The sequence below is a fragment of the Mesoplodon bidens genome, assembly GCF_964165515.1.
Source record: "Mesoplodon bidens genome assembly, chromosome: 6".
Lineage (NCBI taxonomy): Eukaryota > Metazoa > Chordata > Mammalia > Artiodactyla > Ziphiidae > Mesoplodon > Mesoplodon bidens.
Window position 1 is genome coordinate 60,620,986 of NC_138162.1, and position 23,698 is coordinate 60,644,683.

At 37.9% G+C, this 23,698-nt stretch overlaps 1 protein-coding gene across 3 annotated transcripts in view; it reads right to left on the reverse strand.

Moving 5' to 3' along the window:
- ADAMTSL1 (ADAMTS like 1) overlaps positions 1-23,698 on the reverse strand; it is a 472,971-nt gene that overhangs the window by 361,372 nt on the left and 87,901 nt on the right. For all 3 annotated transcript variants that reach the window (XM_081238316.1, XM_081238315.1, XM_081238317.1), the window contains exon 4: positions 2,848-3,084. In XM_081238316.1, the coding sequence (XP_081094442.1) occupies positions 2,848-3,084 (237 nt within the window). The remainder of the gene's footprint in view (positions 1-2,847; positions 3,085-23,698) is intronic.

Sequence of the window (23,698 nt, forward strand, 5' to 3'; positions counted from 1 at the left end):
GTTAAGATTTTTGACAGTGTTTTTAAGATTATGACCATATGACTTCTTAATGTTTCTTACCAAAGACCACAAATGCTAATCACCGCTATACAGATGCAACCTAAATAAAGGAACTTTTTTCTAAGTAGGATGGAATTAACATATGTCCACTCTTTCAAGGTAGCAGTGAGTGCTTTTCTTTTGTTGACCAACCTCACTCTTGTTCTTCTGAAAAAGTATATACTGCATTTAAGTATTCCATCGTTATTCCTCTATCATTTTTTTTGTGGATAAGAAAAGTTTTTTAATTGTTTTGATAATGTCAAACTTATTATTGGCAAAGCCAAGTAAATCTTTAGGATTGTTATCCATTTGGGAAAACTTCTATCATATTCCTCTCTCACCTTGCTGTCTTTCTCTCACATTGCTCTCTTTCTGCTCCTTCCCTCCTTTTTAAAAGTCAAGTAGTTTTTAATCATAAAAAAAAGGCCATTATGGTAATGGTAGCAAGGATCTAAAAATGATATCACTTACAAATTCATATTAAGTGGTAGTTTTTGATTCCCTGAGCATGATTGATTTGATTTTTTTTTTTTTCTCACAACTATTCCCCTGCTCTGGTTATATAGTCAAAATGAAAACTCCTTCTTGGTTTTAGACATTGTTTCCTTTCTGCTCCTGCTGTCACTGGCCTGGCCCAAGGTTCATGCTTCTCCTCACCTTGACTGCTCTAAGAGCCTCTTTTTCAGCTGGTCCCTTTGCCTCCAGGGTCCTGTAAGTGGTCCCAGCTCCACTTCAAGCATCCTGCAATTGCAGCTATATTCATCTTTCTAAAGCAGAGCTAGGGTTATGTCTATTCTCCACTAAAACTCTTTCTTGGCCACCCACTGCTGATCATAGTCTTGTCTGCCATTTCAAGACACCATGATTTTCTCCCAAAATACCTCTCTCTCTCCTTACTGAGTACCTGGGGGGTATCCTGCTCTCTGGCCAAACTACTTGTTAGACTCTAAATGCAACCTGAACTCTTCCATCCCTTTACCTTACTATTGCCTCTAACAAGACAAATAAATGAAGAAAAGAATAATAACTAATTACAATTTCTATGTATGTCACCATTCTATTCAGATATTCTCTAATTTACATTTGTCCCCAAATCTAACAGGTCACACTTATAAGAATCTAAGTTGAGGAGGCATGATTATTCTTGCTTCAGTTGCCAAGGTACATGAAGCCAGCTGGCGGGGTTAGTTTAGGAAAAAAAGAGGCCACATTGAATTCCCATGCAGCAGAAACAAATGAAACCTAATTTGCCGGCCAATCTTGTTTATTTTGTTTCATTCATCAGTATAATATAGTACCCATGACTTCGGACTAGATATCAGGGAACCTGAAATTTAAACCCATTTCTTCCATGACCAACCATATAACTTTCAGAAAATCACACAACTTTTCTGGTCCTTGGTTTTTTCTCATTGACAAAATGGAAATCTGTCTTTCTTTGTTCAAACACTACACATACATAAGAAATTATTATTATGTTTATTTGCCATTCCCTACAACATAGTCCCTTTCTGTATATACTTGCTTTACAATTCTCTGTCATTCCCATAGCTTTTGTAGATTCCATAATTACATCTCAACACCACTGAGAGTTCTAGAGAAGGAAGCAAATACCAAGTATCACAAATGATTCAAATATACTGCTTTTAAGGATGTTGATTAGATCACCTCTTAGGCCTTTCCTAGCTTTAAAATAGTAAAATAGTTACAGGTATGTAAACATCACTCCATCCTCCTATCTAAGAAGTGCTTGGACTTGTCACAATTTATTTGTCTCATGATTCTAGACCTCATGAAGGTTTAGTATGTCTGTGTCTCTCTCTCATCTACACAGAGCCTTGTAGGACATCTCATACCTCTTGTAGTCATTCACACTATAGCTATTCCTTTTACATCTGAAAACAGATTTAGCTTTTGAATAAACATGTGAATTTGAAACAACAAATTACTGAAACACATTTTAAGTTTATTCTTATATGGCTAGTTGTGCTATCAGAAATTCTGAAGAGAGAAAAATTTCAACCGATGTCTTCTTGGGAGAGGCAAAGATTCTCAAATTGTCTACTACGTGAAATTTAAAAGTATAATGGTCAAGTATAGCACACAGGAAACCGTAGCAACTGCTTGCTCCAAAAACTAGGCTGGTCATCCTAATCCAAAGCATAGACTTTGAAATCAAGATGGCAAATATATTAACTCTCCCTCACCTTACTAACTCCCCACCTAAAGTAGACATTGAAAAATTGATACCAGAAATCAAATCTCTTTGCTCTTCCTGTTAGAGATTTACCTGGCTGAATTCGACCTAGTTGACACTGCCATGCCTTTTCCTACAATTTGTCTAAATTTTCGGCATAACTGTAGTCATGATAGAGAAGCAACAAGTTCTCGTACAGTGTACGTGGAGATTTTAGAGCCAGTCTCATCGGAGCAATTCTGAAGCTCTAAGTAAACGAAAGTTGATGCCTCTGAATACAGATAAACACACACACACACCCCACATTATTTCAGGGACAACCAAGGTAGAGGTAATTTCAGAGTCTAGTACAAAAGTGATATACAATATTGAAGAATTTTTGTTCTTCTATATTGAAGTGAGACTCAAAGGAAAGAAAAACTCTAGTCCACTTTTCCTTAACATAATACAGCTCTTGTAGCTTTAACTGAAGCTGAACCTCAATTTTCAAATGGGTCATCATTTGTAAACTCTAGAAAAAGTAACACTGATTCAGATAGCAGGACTACACAAAAGCTACTGACACAAAACCCTCTGGAAAAATAGAATGAAAAGAAGCCAGCACTTACTTGGCACAAACCACTGATGCACATATCCAAAGACTCTGTGTAGCAGCGAGTTCCATCTAAGACTTTAGGTGCAAGTTCAACAACTAGGGCTGTTCCTTTGGCCTGGCACTTGAGGGAACATGGGTTGTCAGGGTCGTTAGACACAGGAAGCCATTCATAAAACTGGCCATGGTGCTTGACATCATTATGAGCTGAGCACTGCTGCGCTCGGAAATCACCTGCTTCTGGTGGGCAGTCCTGGAGAAGAAAAAGAGGGAAGGGAGAAGCACAGGTTAGGAGAACAGCCTCAAACAGAAAACTAGAGCAGCTATGTGCTCCAGGTCTTAGGAGACAAAGCAAATGTTCTGTCATTACAGATGGACCCTCCCATAGCATCTGAAAGGTTATATGATTATTTGGCCCTCAGAAGGTAGAGATTTGAGAAGAGTCATCACCTTGAAATATATTTTCTGATAGAAGTGAAATGGGAAAGAAACCAGCTTGAAATAGATCTGATGGATACTAGTTGGGAAAGTAACCACCTTGAAATATATTTTCTCAAAGATGTTTATTTGTCCATGGATTCCCTCCACATTGTAACATCGTTTTTGTTTCCTTGTAATTTAAGTAGAACTGAGTATAGTCACAGGGTTAGTTAAAATTATCACTGTCATTTTCAGTTCTGATACCAAAAGCTATGACAAAATGTTATTTTAGCAACTAGGAGAAAAAAGTTATGATGATTTTGTTCAAAATTTTTTTCTGGGGTTGTTTGTGAGTTTTTTCTAAAACAGTATACTTAGGCTAGACAGTATACAGAATTAAACATAGAGACCAAAATAGAGAAAACAGCATTTACACCTGAATTTCTTTAGCTTCAGGCAGCATGGCTGAATGTTTTGGACTTCCTCCTCAGATGGGAGTTGGATGCAATATGGTGGGTCTCTATGGGCCTACGTTTCCTTGTGTTTAGAACAGAGGCAATGATATTACTCAGCTGTCAAGGTTATAGTGAGAATTTCATGAGCTTTTGTTGGCCAAATACTGGCACAAGGAAGATAGTACATGGTAGCTATTACTGTGATTATTTAATGAAGCCACTGAAGAGAAAGTGTTGTTGGAGAATTAGGAAAGTCTCTGAATTTGAATTTGAAATCACACTGGCTGAGACCAGCAGAAAACAAGAATGTTTTACATGTATATTTTATAAATGGAATTTTAAAATGTAAAACCATAACTAACCATGGCTATTATCTAATAAATGATAAACTTTAGTGAAAACAATTATGATTTAATTTTAAAAAGACAAATATCACCTATCCCTCGGAGAATCTGTTTGATAAGTAGGTCTATTTTATTGTACATGCATTCAGATTAGGATTTATTATGGAAGACTGTAGAATATCCATCTACAACGATGGATATTAATGACAGGGAAGCCTTTCATTAAACTTTTTTATCTTAAATAATGAATTTTCATGTGGCCTTTTAGCAGTTCCTGATTACTACATTATCACTTTTAAGAGTTCTCTTTTACAAGGTTTCTTCCTCTGAAAATCTATTTACATTTAAATAAACATTGTGAGAATAACATTATGCTATTTTATAAAATGAAATGCTGACTCCTCAAATTTCAGTGTTACTATTAAGTAGCATATAAGGCTTTAATATTTCAGAAAGCATTAATTCTTCCTAGGCAAAATGGGTGTAAAAAATTACTTATTTCAGTTGAAATTAAACTAGCTCAAAATACAATATAAATTCTCGGGCTTCCCTGGTGGCGCAGCGGTTGAGAGTCTGCCTGCCGATGCAGGGGACACGGGTTCGTGCCCCGGTCCGGAAAGATCCCACATGCTGTGGAGCGGCTGGGCCCGTGAGCCATGGCCGCTGAGCCTGCGTGTCTGGAGCCTGTGCTCCACAATGGGAGGGACCACAACAGTGAGAGGCCCACGTACCGCAAAAAACAAAAAACAAAAAAACAATATAAATTCTGAAAGGCATTTTATTGTTAGTATCATATATGTTCTCAGAGTGAATAAAATGTAGTACTAAAGGAAAAGAATAAATTTTATTTATTCTTTAAATAAATAAAGTATACATGGGTACCCAACAAGGCTTAAGTGATTTTGAATACTGTCTGAAAAAAATTTAAAGATCATTAAACCAGTCAATAAGTGTGTGTTACACTTTGTTGTGATAGTTAGTTGTTTGTTGTAAGAAATAAAACAAAACTCACAATCTGCAAATCCATGCTATTAATCACAAAACAGGCAAATTGTATGCTGCAACACAAACTATCTGAACTCAAATGTTTAACCCCATCTCCTTGCAGACTATGTGATCCAAGATAAGAACACAAACAAATTTAACATTAATTATTCATGAGCTTATGTTCCAAAGGCAAGACCACAACTTGCCCAGTTTACAAATCCTACCATTCTCCAACTAGACCTCATTTACTAGCTTCTGTCCTGAAATAACCCTGTGATTAACTACAGCCCCAAACTCCACAAGTCTTCTTCCCTAAATTCCCCCATCTGAGAAACTACAGACTGCCAAGGTGCTTCTTCCCCTTGTTTAGCAAGTTTAATAAAACCAGCTTTATATGATTAACACGTTTCCCTGGTGGCCGCTGCATGGGGGCTTCCACAGTTGAACTGATAGTTTAATTAATAATTTTTAAATAAAGTATTTTCAGTTGCATAATACCTGTCATTCCAAGAGTCAGCTGATTACTCAGTAGTACAGAAGAAATACTGAAGTGGACTCAATAAAGCAGAATACTGAGCAAACTGTTTAGAATGGTCCCAAACTTACCTCATAATTACTTTTACCTTCTTTTTCTATAAATAAAAGTGAATCAGCTATAAGGTAATTTCAGGGTCAGGTTGAATCACCTCTGCATTAAGTAAGAAGGATAATATATAATTAAGAGACCTTTGAGTATGAACCTGAGATACTTTTCTGCATTTATCCAATTGCAAGAAAGGAGTGTCAATTACATTTTAAAATTGATGTTACATCATCTTATTACAGACATAAAACTCCTACAGAATCTCTTATGAGTCCCTGCTGTTCAACAAAATGTGTTGAGTCTTCCCACCTTTACTAAAATAAATAAGACTGAAAGTCAGTCAAAAGTAAAATTACTAAAAAGTGAAGCTAAACTATTAAGACTTTTTGGTTTTCTTTTCAGTGACAAAAAAGTAGACATATTTAAACACATCAGAGAGAATCAACAGGCAGACAGATGTTCCTGTTTGCCATTCACCTATATCTACTAGCTCTGAGAACACCTGCTATAGGTTTTATAAACTTTCACAACCGGAGAAATATCTCTGAGAATAATAATGCTTGCGAACACCTTTACTCACTTTTATCACTATGGTCTTTCCTCCTGCCCCTACTTCTGTAGGGGTGGGAATACATATTTTGCTAAATTGAGAATGCACTTAAAACCTGGAGTTCAGAGTTGGAAACTGAACTTGAACCTTCTTAATGTTTGAGTTTATTTGTACTTGGCAAAATGCAACTTCCTGTTTTAAGAAAAAGGACTTAAGAGGACTTATAAAACAGGTTCAGAAAGCTTCTTGGACATCAAATCGCTCTTACAAAATAACATTTTCATGATTTAAGTGTAAATGAATCAGAAACATATGAATCAAATTTCCCTTGAAATACACATGTTTAAAAATTAAGGGAAGAAGGATTTGGCAAACGCTTCTTTTGTTGAACCCAAAACATCTCAAGCATAGTTCAAGACACTCACTGAACTCCTGATGCATCTGGAATCACCCAGCTGCAGGAGTGGAAACTCAAGCAAAGTCATCATAGTTTCTTGTCCCACAAGTATCATAATAATAATTACAATAACTCTTACATGTATAGAGATTCATCATGTACAAAGTTTTTAGTTTTGAATTATAATTTGATGCATGAAACCACTATAGTTCTTGATCCTCCTAAAAGTTAGATTTAGAAACTCATAACCTACCTGCTTTGAAAAATATCTAACATCCTATCCTGGGCATCATCTTTGAAATATCTCATAGGTACTAATGAGGAAGACAAATAAAATTGCTGAAAATTCTCATAGCTATTTGAACTAAACACATCCCCCACCAAGAACCTGGCAAAAAAAAAAATGGTGTGGGAAAGATACTCTGGACTAAAGACCCCCAGCTTTCAGCCAGAAACACTGTCCAGTAGAAACAGAGCAAGAGGGAGCAAAGGAATGCATTTCTTGGCCTTCTGTCTATTTCCAACTAACTGTAATGCCTGACGATTGACAACTCTGTGTCAGGCTACTGAGCTAGGGCTTCCTCACTCTGAAAAAAAAATATTTTATTTAACATAGTCAGATGATCCCATGAATTACTGCCTTTAGCCATTTAATACAATATAATACTTTTTCTCTCCAATTTTAAACCACTCAATCCTAACCGTGTCAGAGTTTTCTTCTTTAAAAGCACAAAAATAAAAGCTGACCTTTAATGTACTCCCATTATAATTCATAAAGTCCGTGGAGTTCTGCCATAAATGAATCCAATTCAAAACATTTTCTGGTTAATTAACTAGCCAGTGGGAAAGATAAGATGGATCCCAGATGTCCCCTGATGATGACAGGTGGATCAGATTACATTGTGGGACAAAAGAGGGTCAAGCTTCCCAGAGTTTACTCACTGGGTGAAATGTAGAAGATTATAATCTCAGCAGCTAAGGGTGGTAGCATCAGAAAGGCTCTTAAAATGGTTCTGAAAAAATACAGATTCAGGGTCAGGAGAAACGTAACTTTTTCTCTTTTTAAAGATGACATTTTCCTCCCTGAGGGATACCCTTCTGCTCTACATCTATCCTTAAATATTCGGTGGTTGGCCTTTTCTCCTAATTTTGCTGTTTCATTGAAATTATTATATGGGTGCCATGGTAGAGATGCCATATTCTGATTCTTTGGTTTTATTTATAAAGTCAATATTAATACCTGATAGTATCAAGAAAATACTGGAAATTATATTTAGGTGACCACTTGGACTGTAGTTACGGAAGAAATCTATCCTTCTCACTGCATTTCCCTCTCTCGTAACTGTTCCTCCAAATTCCGTGTCTCCCCTCCATCCTGTCCTAATTACTCACCCTCCATAAAAACTGCTGTGCAAGAAAACAAAATTATAATTGCTTAATAAGGTGTCTATTCTATCCTCCAGAAATTTGAGGTGGCTACTCCATGATGCAAACATATATGGAAATTTATCAGCTACTTGATGACTTCAGAAAATTTTATTAGTGCTAAGTTTTACCCTCAGAATATTAGGAACCCTCAATGGTCTGATGGTAACATGGGGAAAGATTACCATAAAAGATTCCTGCACAATAAATAGATGGAAGCTCTGAAAAATATGCACCCTAAAGTTCTCAAATCTCAGCACATAAGTAGATGCCTCTTTTATATATTTTGGCTTTACTACTACTTGGCTTTCTGCCTCTTTTATTTGAAGTTAAGCTGAGACTACTAAACAGTAATTATCCACTGATGCAATCCAATCTAATACGATATTTTGTTCTCAGAAACATAATTAATGTTTCAATTTCTATTTCCAACTCAGACTCCCTTCTCCTGAACTCCAGTCTCATATATACAACTGCTTCCTCGCCATCTGGATGTCTAAGATATCACAAACTCATCATGTCCAAAGTTGAATTGCCAATACCCTCTTTCCCCCCCAAAATGTGTTTCCTCTGCAGCCTTTACCATCCCAGTCAATGCCAATTCCATTCTTTTCAGGCCCAAAATCTTAAAGCAGCGGTTCTTACACTTGAGTGTGCATCAGAATCACCCGGAGGGCTTGATCAAAATACCAGATTATTAGGGCCCCATCCTCCAGAGCAGGGGAAACCGTGCCGCACAGCAGGAGGTGAGTAGTGGGCGAGTGAGCAAAGCTTCGTCTGCCACTCCCCATCACTTGCATTACAGCCTGAACCATATCCCTCTGCCCCCAACCCCCATGGAAAAATTGTCTTCCACGAAACTGGCCCCTGGTGTCAAAAAGGTTGGGGACCTCTGCTCCAGAGTTTCTGATTCAGCAGATTTGGGGGGGGGGTAAAGGAATTTGCATTTTTAACAGGTTCCCCAGTGATGCTGATATTGCTGGTTTGGTGACCACACTTTGAGAACCACTGCCTTGGAATGATCCTTGACTTCCACATCCAATCCATCAGGAAATGCTGGTTCTATACACAAAAGTATACAGAATCTGACCACAAACTCAGCCAAGCCACCATCATGTCTTGCCTGCATTATTACAATAGTCTCCTAACTGATCTTCCCTCTTCTACCTTTGCTTTCCAAGAGACTTCTGTCAGAGCAGCCAGAATGACCTTATTAAAGCAGAAAGCAGATTGTATCACATTTCAGCTACAACTCTGCCATGGCTCCTCACTTCACTCAGATTAAAAGCCAAAACCCTCATCACAGACAGAGGTCAAGATTTGGCCCCATCACCTCCTTCTGTCTTCCTTATGCCCTTGGCTCCAGCCACACTGGATTCCCACTACGCCTTGAACACTCCAGGAATACACTTACTTTAGGACACATGCGTTATCTATCCCTTCTGCCTGGAATTTTCTTTGCCCAGATTCCAGGTGGCGAATTAACCTCAACCTCTGTCAAGTCTTGCTCAATTATCACCTCCCCAATGAGACCTACCTTGACTTTTCTATGCAAAATTGCAATTCCCACTACTGATTCCTTTTTATCCTCTCAACTTTTCCTTTTTTCCTTCACACTTAATGACCTTCAAGTACACCACATAATTTACTTATTTATTATGCTTATTTTTGTCTGTGTCCTTCCACTAAAGTATAAGCTCCAGGAGGATGGGGATCTTCGACTATTTGGCTCGCAAGCTATTATATACCAGTATGCAAAAAAAATTTTTTTGAGAATGAATGACTAACACATCAAATACATGAAACAGAAGTCATGTCTTTCATTGTAGAAACTCCTATTCTGTTTTCTTAAAATCTTGCAGGGAATCTAAATCTTGATAGTTTCCTAATCAAGGAATCTTAGAAAATCTTGATGAAATAACTATTTTTTCTTCTTTTCTTGAAATACAGATTTACAAGAATACTTTTCATTTCAGACACTAGGAAAATTGAGTAGGGATTCTTGCCTACTTTCTGAATAGGCAGATTAATGTTTCCTCCAGCATGCAAACAAATTTAATAGGGCAATATTATGAAACATAAAATGTGCTGAAATAATTTATTATTCCATAAATAGACAGTTGTAAATTTTATATAACATTCACTGTTATATGCATGCACTATAAAGCACTAATGTTAAGGTATCAAGCTTTATCCCCAAATTTTGGCCACCTGCTTATACTAACATCAACATCATCATCAAAAGCATTTATTTGTGCAAGACTGCTAGCTGCTATGAAAAATGAAATTAAACATAGTCCCTGCCCTGTCTAGACAGTCTATATGGAGACAATTCTATTATATTTCAAGAGCATAATATTTAAATCTCAAACACATCACTATCAGTGCAAAGAACAGAAAGTGGGGTCGATTTTGGAAGAAGGTGGTGCCACAGCAGGTAAAGGTCACTCTTGTCTCATTCTTCCTCCTATTTGAAAATACCCACAGACTTTCTTGGGACACTATATTTTCACGTATAATATATAAGACATATTTAAGAGTCCTTTGTCTTGTTCCTTTTTTTTCCTGGTATAAAAGATTTACAGATTTTCTTTATTTTCCTTCCAAACCATCAATACTTCTGGAAAGTAAGTGCCTATGAAAATTAATCATTAACCATTTTAACGCCTTACTATGGATCAGGGTCGGGCCCTATAAAATAACAACTTTACAGATTTGTGACCCTGTAAAATAATATGGAACTCTTAAGTTTATTCAAGCTTTGGGTGTGCCCTACTCTGGGCCCACTAAGTGAATGCTGGTTACAGGTATATTAAAGAGCTCTAAACCAGTCCAAATGTGTTTATCCAGGTCCAGACATAAGAGACTCAAAATATATCACACAATAAATCATTAACCCCACCCTACTTACTTGATTAGAGCTTGTTATCTGAAAACAAATGCTCTGCTTGGCTAGGTTTTAATGTCTCCAGGCATTTGAGAGCTGATCTAAGTAAAAACATTTAACACATTTCATTTTAAAAGTTGGTTTTTTTCTCCCCCGTTTGGGTAGCTTTTATTTCAGTGTGTTTCTTTTTTCTCCTTTGAACAATGCAGACTTTTGGAATCCAATTCCCTAGAGGGATTTGTAGGACTGGTTGTTGTTTGTCATATTAGACTGTTAAATTCTCTCCATTTTGAAAATATTCATTCCCTGAGGGCTTTTATCGTTTTTAGTCCCTTTCTCTGAATTAGCTCCAATTTAGCAGTATCTTTTCTTAAATCAGCATTTCTGACTTTTTACTATTTTTTATTATTGTCTAAAATAAATGTTCTCCCCCTCCCCAAATTAACATATTTGAAGTGGTAATTTGTAATCCTTTTTGGAACATGGCATACAATTTCATTTTAAAAGCATTCAAGTCTACAGGGTTTTTTTGTTTGTTTTCAGACTGTATCTACCAAAATATTTGAGCTGGACAGTCAGGTTAGAGGAAGGACTCATATAAGGGAAATATTTTAGCATGTAAATACTTAAGCTGTTACTACTGCTGGGGCCGGCTGCATAACAAGTTCATTATGTTTCTATTTATAAGTGGGAAAGGTAATAAAGCTTGATATATGACAAAGGAGCAAATACGGAGGCTGAAGTTGTCTTCCGGTGCTTACGCCAGCTGCTTAAAGAAAACTGGAAATAGATACCATCCAGAGCAATTCAAAGATAAATACAGTAATCCCCTGTTTTTCCAAAGTTCACTTTACGCCATTTTGCTTTTACGAAAGACCTTATATTAATACCTGCTTTTGCCAACCAAAAGAAATCCGAAGAGGAATTTTGCTTTTACAAAAAGAGGTGAGGGCTTCCCTGGTGGCGCAGTGGTTGAGAGTCCGCCTGCCGATGCAGGGGACACGAGTTCGTGTCCTGGTCCGGGAAGATCCCACATGCCGCGGAGCACCTGGGCCCGTGAGCCATGGCTGCTGAGCCTGCGCGTCCGGAGCCTGTGCTCCGCAACGGGAGAGGCCACAACAGTGAGAGGCCCACGTACAGCAAAAAAAAAAAAAAAAAAAAAAAAAAAAAAAAGAGGTGAAAAGCAAAATAGTGTTCAGTGTTTATTTTGCAGCAGGCCTAGACACCCACCCCAAGCAGGGAAAGTGGCACCACCAAGCTCCTTCCCCAGGAACTACACTCTGCATCTCAGCATCAAGCCTACATTTGAACTGTGTCTGTGCGCATCCGTGCTTTAACTCCATTTATTCTGTGCATCCGTTAGCAAGATGCATCCTAAGGTAATTGCTTCTCTGTTTTATGCCATTTCAACTTAGAAAAGGTTTCATAGGCATGCTCTACTTTCAGATAGGGGAGAAACCTGTACCATGTTAGACAATTCAGAGAAGACCATAGTATTCTCTTCTCTTCTCCATCCCAGTCTATAACAAACTGCCTAGTGTTGCCTGCAAGCTGAACTTCTTTTCGGCTGTCCCTGAATCCTGACAGCTGTCTGTTTTCCTGGCACTGTATCTAATCAATGCTCTTTTTTGGAGGCATGTAATACAGTACCATGAACACCTCTTGAAATACCTCTGTCCTTGAGTACTTGAAATATTTCTGGGCACTCGATAGGTAAGTTTTTTGAAGCAAGCAATTTAAGGTTCCCGAGTTAGTCCCTACAAAGCTGACATCAGGCTGCTATTTGAATTATTATCCAGGCAGTTCACTGAAGTTTATATTAGGAGTGAAGCTGCTTCCCAACTTGGAGAAGGTTCCAGGTCAATGGGTGGAGGAGAAAGATATCTATTCTCCAATCAGTGGAATGGAATAGCGCCTCCTCTCAGCCAGATTCCTCTTTGGATGGTAGATTCTAACCCTGACCACAAATACAAGTCATCCTGGCAAGAGACAGGTTTCCAAAGAGAGGAAATCAGATGTCCTCAGACTGTCCATGGTACCAGTGAAGATTAGCTGAGCCTTTCCTTATAGACTGTGGAGTGAGGGGAAAGAGTAAGATTACCATGGATAAAACGACCAAGAGCTTAATGACTTTCTCTTCCTTCCCTTGTCTCTTTCCCATTTCTAGATCAGAATTCCTATTCCAGACCCCCATGTTCATGATTTACTATATAAACTGACCTTTTAAACGAAGTATTCTCAAGTGGCTGGAAGCTTCATCATGGGTATGGTGACAATACTTTCCACAGCAAATGTTAGAATTCATGCTTGATAAATTTGAGGATACTTATGGCAACACCAGGGAAATCACTGAAAGTGGGATTATCTTAGAAAAATTGGGTAGCCATGGAATCAGAACAAAGCAGAAAGTAAAAGAAGCAGGGTGGGGAGTTTCAGTTCAATTGGTGTCAGGCAGTGGTCCTGGGTAGAAGGGAGACCCCCTCCCCCATAGGTTTGCTGTAGGGTAGAGTAAAAGCTTCCCTTACATAACCAGAGAAAGAGTCCACCCTTCCGTTTACTGTGGTCAAGTGGGACCTAGAAATTGTTTGCTATCTTTCCCCAGTTCCCTTTCTAAATTTCCTTATTTTCTCCATTCCTAGGGGCCGAGGACCTACATGCTGTCACAAATCATACCTCTGCCTTCTCTTTCCACATCCCAAACCTCCTCTTCACCCTGCAGGAGAGGATGGGTCCATCACTGCTCCTTTAATGCTTTTCTTACCAGCTTCCAAATTGGCAGCTATAAATTGGACAGCTGGGCACTCTTTTCAGAACACAGTGAAATGTGTCAGTTCCTAAAAAAACCCCTCAAAAAGTCTATCCCTCTGAAGGATCTCAATATTCACCCTGGCATAAAGGGGACTGGCACTGTCATATGGTGGCTCTGTAGGCAAATGGGACAGAAATGAGTTAGTACCAGTAAAACGTTTCAGTCAGTATTGGCACATAGTAAGCACTCAATAAATGTCAGGTATTATTAATATTACCAACACCATGGAGGGGAACATTATACAGCTCCTGGGGGCTTCAGAGGAGCCTGAGACAGTGCTTGTTTCATCTCGCTTTGCCTTCACCATTGCCTTGCTGCCTCTAGCACTACTTTATTTAGTTGTTTTAATATAATTTTAATTAAAGGGACTTAAATGAATGTCCTAACATATGAGTCTAATCAAATAATATCCTGTGCCAAATTTATTGGGTTATAAGTTTGATGGATGACAACACTCAACTTTGTTTATGTGTGCTCATGCTTCTTAGTTTGTTGATCTTGGACTATGGACATATTTTAAGAAACCAAAAAAGAATTAGAGAACTGTATTTCCTGACCCCTAAAACCCAGTATTTTCAGGTTGTCCTCTGAAGCCTGAAGCACTTCCCCTGAGCCCCAGTCTCATCCTGAAGAGCCCTTGGCTTCCAAGTTGATTTTCCTCTCCTCTTCCCCTAAAACTTCCATTTCCTTCCATGGGCTGTACTAGGGAAGAGGGAAGACGAAAGCAAACTGATTCAAATGATCTACAGTCAGGTTTGGATGAATCACAATGTTTTCTAATTCATCACTCCCAATAGCTATTAATTTCCATGTGTTCACAAAACACGGAGACATTAGCTGAGCACTAGGCTACAGTGAAAAGTCAGATATTCTCCCTGCCTCCATGATGCTCACAATTTAAAGGGGGAAGATAGGTATTGTGACCATAAATCAAGCTTTTATTCTAACGACAGAATTACAGGCAGAATGACAGACAATTCAAAACTGGAGGATAAGTTTTGGACAGACGTCACCTCCCTTCTTAGTTGGTCTCCTTTAAGGCTGAATCTGAAAAAGGAGTGAAGGAAAAGGGCCGCTGAAACTGTTTCTCCCCCAAGTGTCCTCAGTTTTGCAATGGGGTCAGTCTGCTTACTCTCTTCTATATGGTGTGACAATACAACAAATACCGCAGCAGGTTTCTGAAGGGAGCTGACCTAGCTTTGCCTGTTCCATAGCCTCAGATCTCCCCTCTTCTCTCCATCCACCCCACACCTTATATCAGAACAGCTGCCATTCCCTCACTGCTTTGCTGCTCCGGCTTACATTATCCAACATGGCCTCCCTGTATTCACCTGGCTGAGTCCTTCAAGCTTCAGTATCACTTCCTGGTTTCCTTCTACGACAACTTCTTATCCTCAGCCTGAGAGAGGCAGCTCCCTCTGAGATGCCATAGAATCCTATACATACCTTCATCCTTGGACTTAACACACTGTATTATATTCTTGGTTTGCCAAGGGCCTAGTATCAGCCTGGCACAAAATCAATGCTAAATAAATATCTGTCAAGGATTGAATTAAGGGACTTCCATATGCAACAATATATAGAACCAGATATTTTGACAAAGCTTCCCACTACAGAACACCTAAACATTCTACATTCAAGTAAAAATAACATTTAAAAAAATGTTATATGCACAACTGAACTGGCAAGGAAGTTTCCATAGAGATAAAAAATTTGAGAAAGCATAAATTCACAGAGGAAATTGATAGATGTCCAAAAAGGATCTGTTGGTTTCTGGTGGTTTACAACTTTCCATTTTAGTAGGCTATAAGAGCAGGAGACAATGGATAAAGTGTATACATTGCAAGTTGTGGAACAGGATCAGATCCCCTCATAATGCCAAGACCCTAAGCAAAACCCTCAGAGAAAGAGTAAACTAGGAAAAGAAACAAAACACTTAGCTTGTGGAAAAGGCCAAAAAATGTAGATAGTAAAAATATTAGTGGTTTCTGGATATGGAGGAGGGAGCAATGAATAGGCAAAGCACAGAGGATTTTTAGGGCAGTGGAATTATCATATTCTTTATAAAACTACAATGGTGGATACATGTCATACATTTGTCCAAACACATAGAATGTACAACATCAAGAGTGAACTCTAATGCAAACTATGGACTTTAGGTGATAATGATGTGTCAATGTAGGTTCACTGATTGAAATAAATACACCACTCTGGTGGGGAATGTTGATAGTGTGGAAGGCTGTGCATGTGGTGGGCAGGGGGCACATGAGAGATCCGTATTTTCTGATCAGTTTTGCTGTGAATCTAAAGCTGCTGTAAAGTTTATTTTAAAAAATAAAACAGGCCAATATCAACAAACCAAACCAACTCAGCTTCATGAAGGGAAATAATAATGAAACTTGCCTATCTCAGCTTGTCTATGGGTTAAGGATGGGGATAGAATTCTCTTTTAGAATTCCTAACAATGGGACTCATGAGAGTATAGGATACAATTCACACAACACGGACAATGGAAAATTTAGTTTAAAATGGTCTTGATGATCTTGAGAAAGAAAAATGGAACTGGAGGAATCAGGCTCCCAGACTTCAGACTATACTACAGAGCTACAGTAATCAAGACAGTATGGTATTGGCACAAAAAGAGAAACATAGATCAATGGAACAGGAGAGAAAGCCCACAGATAAACCCACACACCTATGGTCACCTAGTCTATGACAAAGGAGGCAAGAATATACAATGGAGAAAAGACAGCCTCTTCAATAAGTGGTGCTGGGAAAACTGGACAGCTACATGTAAAAGAATGAAATTAGAACACTCCCTATCAAAAAAAAAAAAAAAAAACAACCTAGTCAAAAAATGGGTGGAGGGCTTCCCTGGTGGCACAGTGGTTGAGAGTCTGCCTGCCAATGCAGGGGACATGTGTTCGTGCCCCAGTCCGGGAAGATCCCACATGTTGCGGAGCGGCTGGGCCCGTGAGCCATGGCCACTGAGCCTACGTGTCCGGAGCCTGTGCTCCACAATGGGAGAGGCCACAACAGTGAGAGGCCCGTGTACCGAAAAAAAAAAAAAAAAGGGTGGAAGACCTAAATAGATATTTCTCCAAAGAAGACATACAGATGGCCAAGAGGCACATGAAAAGATGCTCAACATCACTAATTATTAGAGAAATGCAAATCAAAACTACAATGAGGTATCACCTCACACCAGTCAGAATGGCCATCATCAAAAAATCTACACACAATAAACTCTGGAGAGGGTGTGGAGAAAAAGGAACCCTCTTGCACTGTTGGTGGGAAAGTAAATGGATATAGCCACTGTGGAGAACAGTATGGAGGTTCCTTAAAAAACTAAAAATAGAACTACCATATGACCCAGCAATCTAACTACTGGGCATATACCCTGAGAAAACCATAATTCCAAAAGATACATGCACCCCAGTGTTCACTGCAGCACTATTTACAATAGCCAGGACATGGAAGCAACCTAAATGTCCATCAACAGAGGAATGGATAAAGAGGATGTGGCACATATATACAATGGAATATTACTCAGCCATAAAAAGGAACGAAACAGTGCCATTTGCAGAGATGTGGATGGACCTAGAAACTGTCATACAGAGTGAAGTAAGTCAGAAAGAGAAAAACAAATAGCGTATATTAACGCATATATGTGGAATCTAGAAAAATGGTACAGATGAACCTGTTTCCAAAGCAGAAATAGAGACACAGACATAGAGAACAAATGTATGGGCACCAAGGGGGGAAAGGGGGGTGGTGGGATGAATTTGGAGACTGGGGTTGACATATAAACACTACTATGTATAAAATAGATACTAATGAGAACCTACTGTATAACACAGGGAACTCTACTGAGTGCTCTGTGGTGACCTAAATGGGAAGGAAATCCAGAAAAGAGGGGATATATGTATACATATAGCTGATTCAGTTCTCTGTACAGCAGAAACTAACACAACATTGTAAAGCAACTACACCCCAATAAATAAAATAAAATAAATAAATAAATAAAATATCATCGTCCTCAAAAGCAAATGTAAATTCTCCCAGAAAGTACATATGTAAATCCAGGCTACAAGAAACTCTCTCTTAAATGCCAACAATCATGAAAGCACATAGAAATATCACAACATATATGAGGAAACAAGGTAACATGAGACAATAGAAACAAGAAAATCAAACTGACAGAAAGTTACCATAGTTAAATTATTAGACACAGGATACAAAATAAGAAAATACAATGTACTTAAGAAAAAATTTTAAAAAGAATGGTGAAAGTATAACCAAAGAAAAGTGTAATCAGATATACTTTAAAAAGAAACAAATAGAACTTAAGTAAATGACAAATATAAATGACATTAGAAATTCGATATGTGGAATAAAAAGCATATTAGTCACAGCAGGGGAGACAAACTGTTAAATGGAAGAAAGAGTTGAACAAATTATACAAAATCCAGGACACAGAGACAAAGATACAGAAAATATGAACAACAGAATAAGAAATATGGATTATATAGAGCAAATCATTTCCTGAGAATTTTCCAGAAATAATTAAAAATACAAATCCCCAGGGTTAGAGGCCAAATGAAAAACAGGATAAATAAGTGATCTGTTCCTACACAAACTATAGCTAACTGAAGAATGCCAATAATAAAGATAAAATCATAAAAGAAGTAAGAGAGAAAAGACAAAGGAAGAAGAATTAGAATGACAGCTGACTTCTCAACAGCTACAGTGGAAATTAGAAGTCAGTGGACGATTATCTTCATGTTGAGAGAAGGTAACTGTCAACCTAGAATTATTTTCACAGCAAAAATAAATTTTAAGAGAAATAAATACAGATATTTTACATAAACAAACACAGAAAACAACTAAGAGAACTTATTTTCACTGAGCCCTCACCAAAATACCTCCGAAAGGATATGCTCCAGATAGAAAAAAATAGAGCCTTGAAGAAGATCTGTGATTTAAGAAAAAATATGGATCAAAGAGCATGGAATATTTTCAAGAATACCTAAATAAACAATGACTATATAAAATAATCTGATAAGATAATAAAGATGAGCTGACTATATAAAGCATTGATTGTATAAAATATTAAATCTGTGAGGTTAATAAAAATAGAGCTAAAACACATGACAACAGAAGCTCATAAGTCTGAAGGAGGGAAACCAGAGTTAAAATGTTCTAAAAGATTTAAATTGTTTGATAGGCAGGTATAGATGCTACTTAACTTTGGTCTTCAAGTATGCACATTAAAATTTAGAGTATCCATAAAAGAATAGCAATTGATGTATAATTTTAAAACCAGCAAAGGGAAAGAGTAATAAGAAAAAAAGAGTCTCAATAGTTCAAAGAAGGCAAGAAAGATTAAAAAACCACTGGAAAAACAGGACAAATAGAGATTACAATGTAAGATGGTAGAAATAAATCCATATTACCAGTAAACACAATGAATGCAAATAAAGCAAAAATCATCAGATTGCAATTAAAAATTTGTTTACATTAGATCCTCATAAACTTAAAGATAGAGAAAGGCTGAAAGTAAAAGAAGAGAAAAAGATGTATGAGACAAACCTAATCAAATGAAAGGTGGATTGGCTATATTAATATCAGATAAAACAGATTTAAAACCAAAAGCATTACTACTGATAGAGATGATCACTACATTATGAATAAAGGTTAAATTCCCCAGGAAGATAAAACTATTTTAAAATATATATCTATCTAATAAGACAGGTTTGAATTATTCCAGACTACAAGGTGAAATTGGCAAATTAACCAATCAAGTATAATAGTTTTAAAATCCTCCTCTCAAGCAGGTTAAAAAAAATAAATTCATTGAAGATGTAGGAGATTTGAAAAACACATTCAAAGTGCTCGACATAAATAGAAGCTTACACCTTCAGATCAAGGAATACATGTTCTCTCCAAAAACACATGAATATTAGGTCATAAAACAAGTCTTAACAAACTTCAAAGAAACAGAACGCAAAGATCATTTTTAAAAACTCACAATGCAGTTGTTAGAGATTAATAAAGAAAGATAATTTTTCAACTGCCATATATTTACAATTTAATAAACAGGCTTGTAAATAATTTATGACTTGAAGGGACCATAATGGAAATTGAAAAATACCTAGAACTGGGGGCTTCCCTGGTGGCGCAGTGGTTGAGAGTCTGCCTGCCGGTGCAGGAGACATGGGTTCGAGCCCTGGTCTGGGAAGATACCACATGCCACGGAGCAACTGGGCCCGTGAGCCACAACTACTGAGCCTGCGCGTCTGGAGCCTGTGCTCCGCAACGAGAGAGGCCGCTGCAGTGAGAGGTCCGCGCACCGCGATGAAGAGTGGCCCCCGCTGGCCGCAACTAGAGAAAGCCCTCGCATAGAAACAAAGACCCAACACAGCAAATCAATCAATCAATCAATCAATAGAAATTCTGTAGAATTATTAAAAAAAAATACCTAGAACTGAATGAAAAATCTCCTTATCACACCATGGGAAGCAACCAAAGCAGTACTTAGTGGAACATTTACATGTGAAAACAAGACAGGCTGAAACTTAATACACTAAGCATCAAACCTAAGGAATTAGAAATAGTACAGTAAAATAAGTCCAAAGAAAGTAGATGAAAGAAAATAATACAAAGACCAATGAAACAGAAAAAACAAAACCATAGACTCAACAAAGCCCAAGGGTGGTTATTTGAAAAGACTAAAAAAATAAACTTCTGACAAACTTTATTCAATGATAAAATTAAGAAAAAAGAAATCCCAAACATACACTATAAGTGATGCAAAAGTGGAGACAGCTACGGATTCAGTCAAAGTTAAAAGATAGTTACAGGGCTTCCCTGGTGGTGCAGTGGTTGGGGGTCTGCCTGCCAATTTGGGGGACATGGGTTCTGGCCCTGCCCTGGGAGGATCCCACATGCCACAGAGCGACTAGGACCGAGCGCCACAACTGCTGAGCCTGTGCCCTAGAGCCCATGAACCACAACTACTGAAGCCTGTGCGCCTAGAGCCCATGATCCGCAACAAGAGGGGCCACCGCACTGCAATGAGGGGTGGCCCCCACTCGCTGAAACTGGGGAAAGCCCACACATGGCAGCGGGGACCGACGCAGCCAAAAAATAAATAAAATAAAAATAAATAAATTTAAAATATATATATAGTTACAGAAAACATATGGCCAACTTTAAGCCAAAAACTTCGAAAACTTAGTCTTAGAAAAAAAATTATTCAAGAGAGAAAGGGAATGATTCAAGAAGAAGCAAAAATAATAACAATAAAAGTAAATATGTACATAGAATTGACTATGTATCAGGCACTGTCCTACATTGTTTATGTATATCCCTTCCTTTAATCCTCACAACAACCCTATGTGGCCCATTTTACAGATCAGTAAACACAGGCACAGTGAGGTTAAATGACTTTCACACAGCTAATAGGTCAAAGTTGAGATTAAACCTAGATAGTTTGGCTCCAAATTTCATTCTTTTGCCCACTATGCTATGTTTTGTATGCCTTTAAAGAAATTCAATCAGTTAATTAAAAAATCGTCCTACAAAAAAAAAAAAAACTCACTCCTGATTTTATAAGCAAAGTTTACTAAACATGCAAGGAACAGACAACTGTATCTAAAATAAACTTTCAAAGGCTAGAAAAAGAGAGAACATTCCCAATTCATTCTATCAAAACCAGATAAGGATTGTGTAAGAAAGAAAATTACTCATAAACATAGAGGCAAAAGTCTTAAACAAAATATTAGCAAACTGAAACCAGATGCTATGCAAAAAAATATACATGACCAAGTTGGGTATATTCCAGAAGTACACCCACAAGATTAGACACAAATTAAAAAGTCATATAATATCAAGCACTCGCAGGGATATGGAACAAAAACGTGTACTATTCTGGTGGGAGTGTGAATTGAAGCAATCACTGTAGAAAACTTTGGCATTACCTTGTGAAGTCTGAACAAGCACTAGCTTGCTTTGTATTTGTTTACTGTCCTTTCTGATTTTTTCTCTAACTTCTATTTAATTGGTAAGATTCTATTTTCTAGTATTTCTTCTTCTAGTTTTGAAACTAGAGATTATATTTCTATTCTTTTAATGGGTATTTTATTTCTTTTTAATATACATTTCAACTTAAATTTTCTAAAACTCTAACTTTATTTTATTTCTATCATTTTCCCAAAGGAAGGAAGGATTTTAATACGTGCTAAACACTGAGATGCTATTAACACACAAACATGAAATAAAAACAAAGCTAATGGTCAACAGTTGGTTTACTGACTGTATTCATTTTCAATTTGCTGCCTTAACAAATTACCATAAACTTAGGTGTTTAAAACACAAATTGATTATCTCACATTTCAGTAAAACAGAAGTCCAGGTACATGGCAGCTCAACTGGGTCCTTGGCTTAGACCTTCTTTCACAAGGTCAAAATCAAGGTGTTGGAAGGGCTAAGTTCCTTTCTAGAGTCTGGAAATGAATCCACTTCCAAGTTCATTTGGGTTGCTGGCCAAATTCTGTTTTATGGGATCGTAGGACAGATACCCCTCTTTCCTTGCTGGCTGTCAGCCAGAGGCCATACATACTTCCGGAGGCCTCTCTCTGGTCCTTGGCTGTCAACCCCTCTACCTCAGAGCAGTAATAAGTAGCACATGAAGTCCTTCTTGTGCTTGGAGTCTCTCTAATTTCTTTTGCTACATCTTTTCTGCCTCCAGTTACAGGAAGTTCTCTGCTTTTAAGGCTTCACATGATTATAATCGGCCTACCTGGATAATCCTGTCTATTTTTCCTGTCTTAAGGTCTATAACCTTAATCACATTGGCAAATTCCTTTTCACTATGTAACATAGTACATATTGACAAATTCCAGGGATTAGGGCATGGATATCTTTGGGAGACCATTCTGCCTACCACACTGACTATAGCTGTCAGGATAGGTTAGCTGATTCTGAAAATACAAACCTTTGGTTTACCAGCACAAAGGTTTATTTTTTACTCATGCAATCTTAGACTCTCCAGAGCAGCTGTTATCTATAGGGTAACTGGGTGACCCAGGCTGAGAGAGGATGTCCAATAGTGCTTCTCAAACTTTAATGTACGGAGGAGTCATCCGGGGATCTTGTTAAAGTGAAGATTCTGATTCTTCAGGCCTGAGACGGAACCTGATTCTCCACTTCTCACACGAGTCCGGCAAATGCTGATGCTGCTGGTCCCCAAACAACCCTTTGAGAAGGAGGGTTTCAGAATACAGTTTCCTTGGTCAGTATTACAAGGGAAGACAGAGCATGGAGACCATCAAAGTGACCTTAAATCGTTTCATCCTGAAAGTAATATGTGGCCAAAGTTATTCATATGGTTATGCTTAGCTTCAAGGGGTTAGAAAAGTTCACTCCTCCCCTATGCTTATTAGAAAAAGAAAACCAGGAATATGAGGGCAGGGCAGCAATGTAACATGTGTGCACAGACAAGACACACTGTCACACCACTTTGGCCTCATCACTGTTTTCTTCTATGCCTACCCGTTTTAGGGTCCAACTTTCTCTTTCTGAACCACATCCTATATTAATTATTTTAGTGAAAGTCTGTGGGTGGTAAACTCTCTTGTCGTTGTACATAAGAACATGTTTTGATTTTGCCTACCTCTTGACTGATAGATGAAAGTACCAAATTCTATGCTGCCAATTATTTTCCAGAACCACTTTGAAGATACTTAGCTCATTACCTTCCGGACTCTTCTGACTGAGAAGCTTCTGCCATTAATCTAATTTTCATTCCTTTGTGGGTCACCTGCTGTTTCTCTGATAGCTTTTAATATTTTCCTCTGATGTTGACTATGCTATGTTTGGGTGTGTATTCTTATTTTTCCTGCTCAGCACATTCACTGCAATTCTAGTCTGAGGACTCTTGTCTTTTTTCCTTTCTGGAATATTCTAAATGTCATTCCCTCCATTCTCTTCTTTGGAAACTCCCTTTA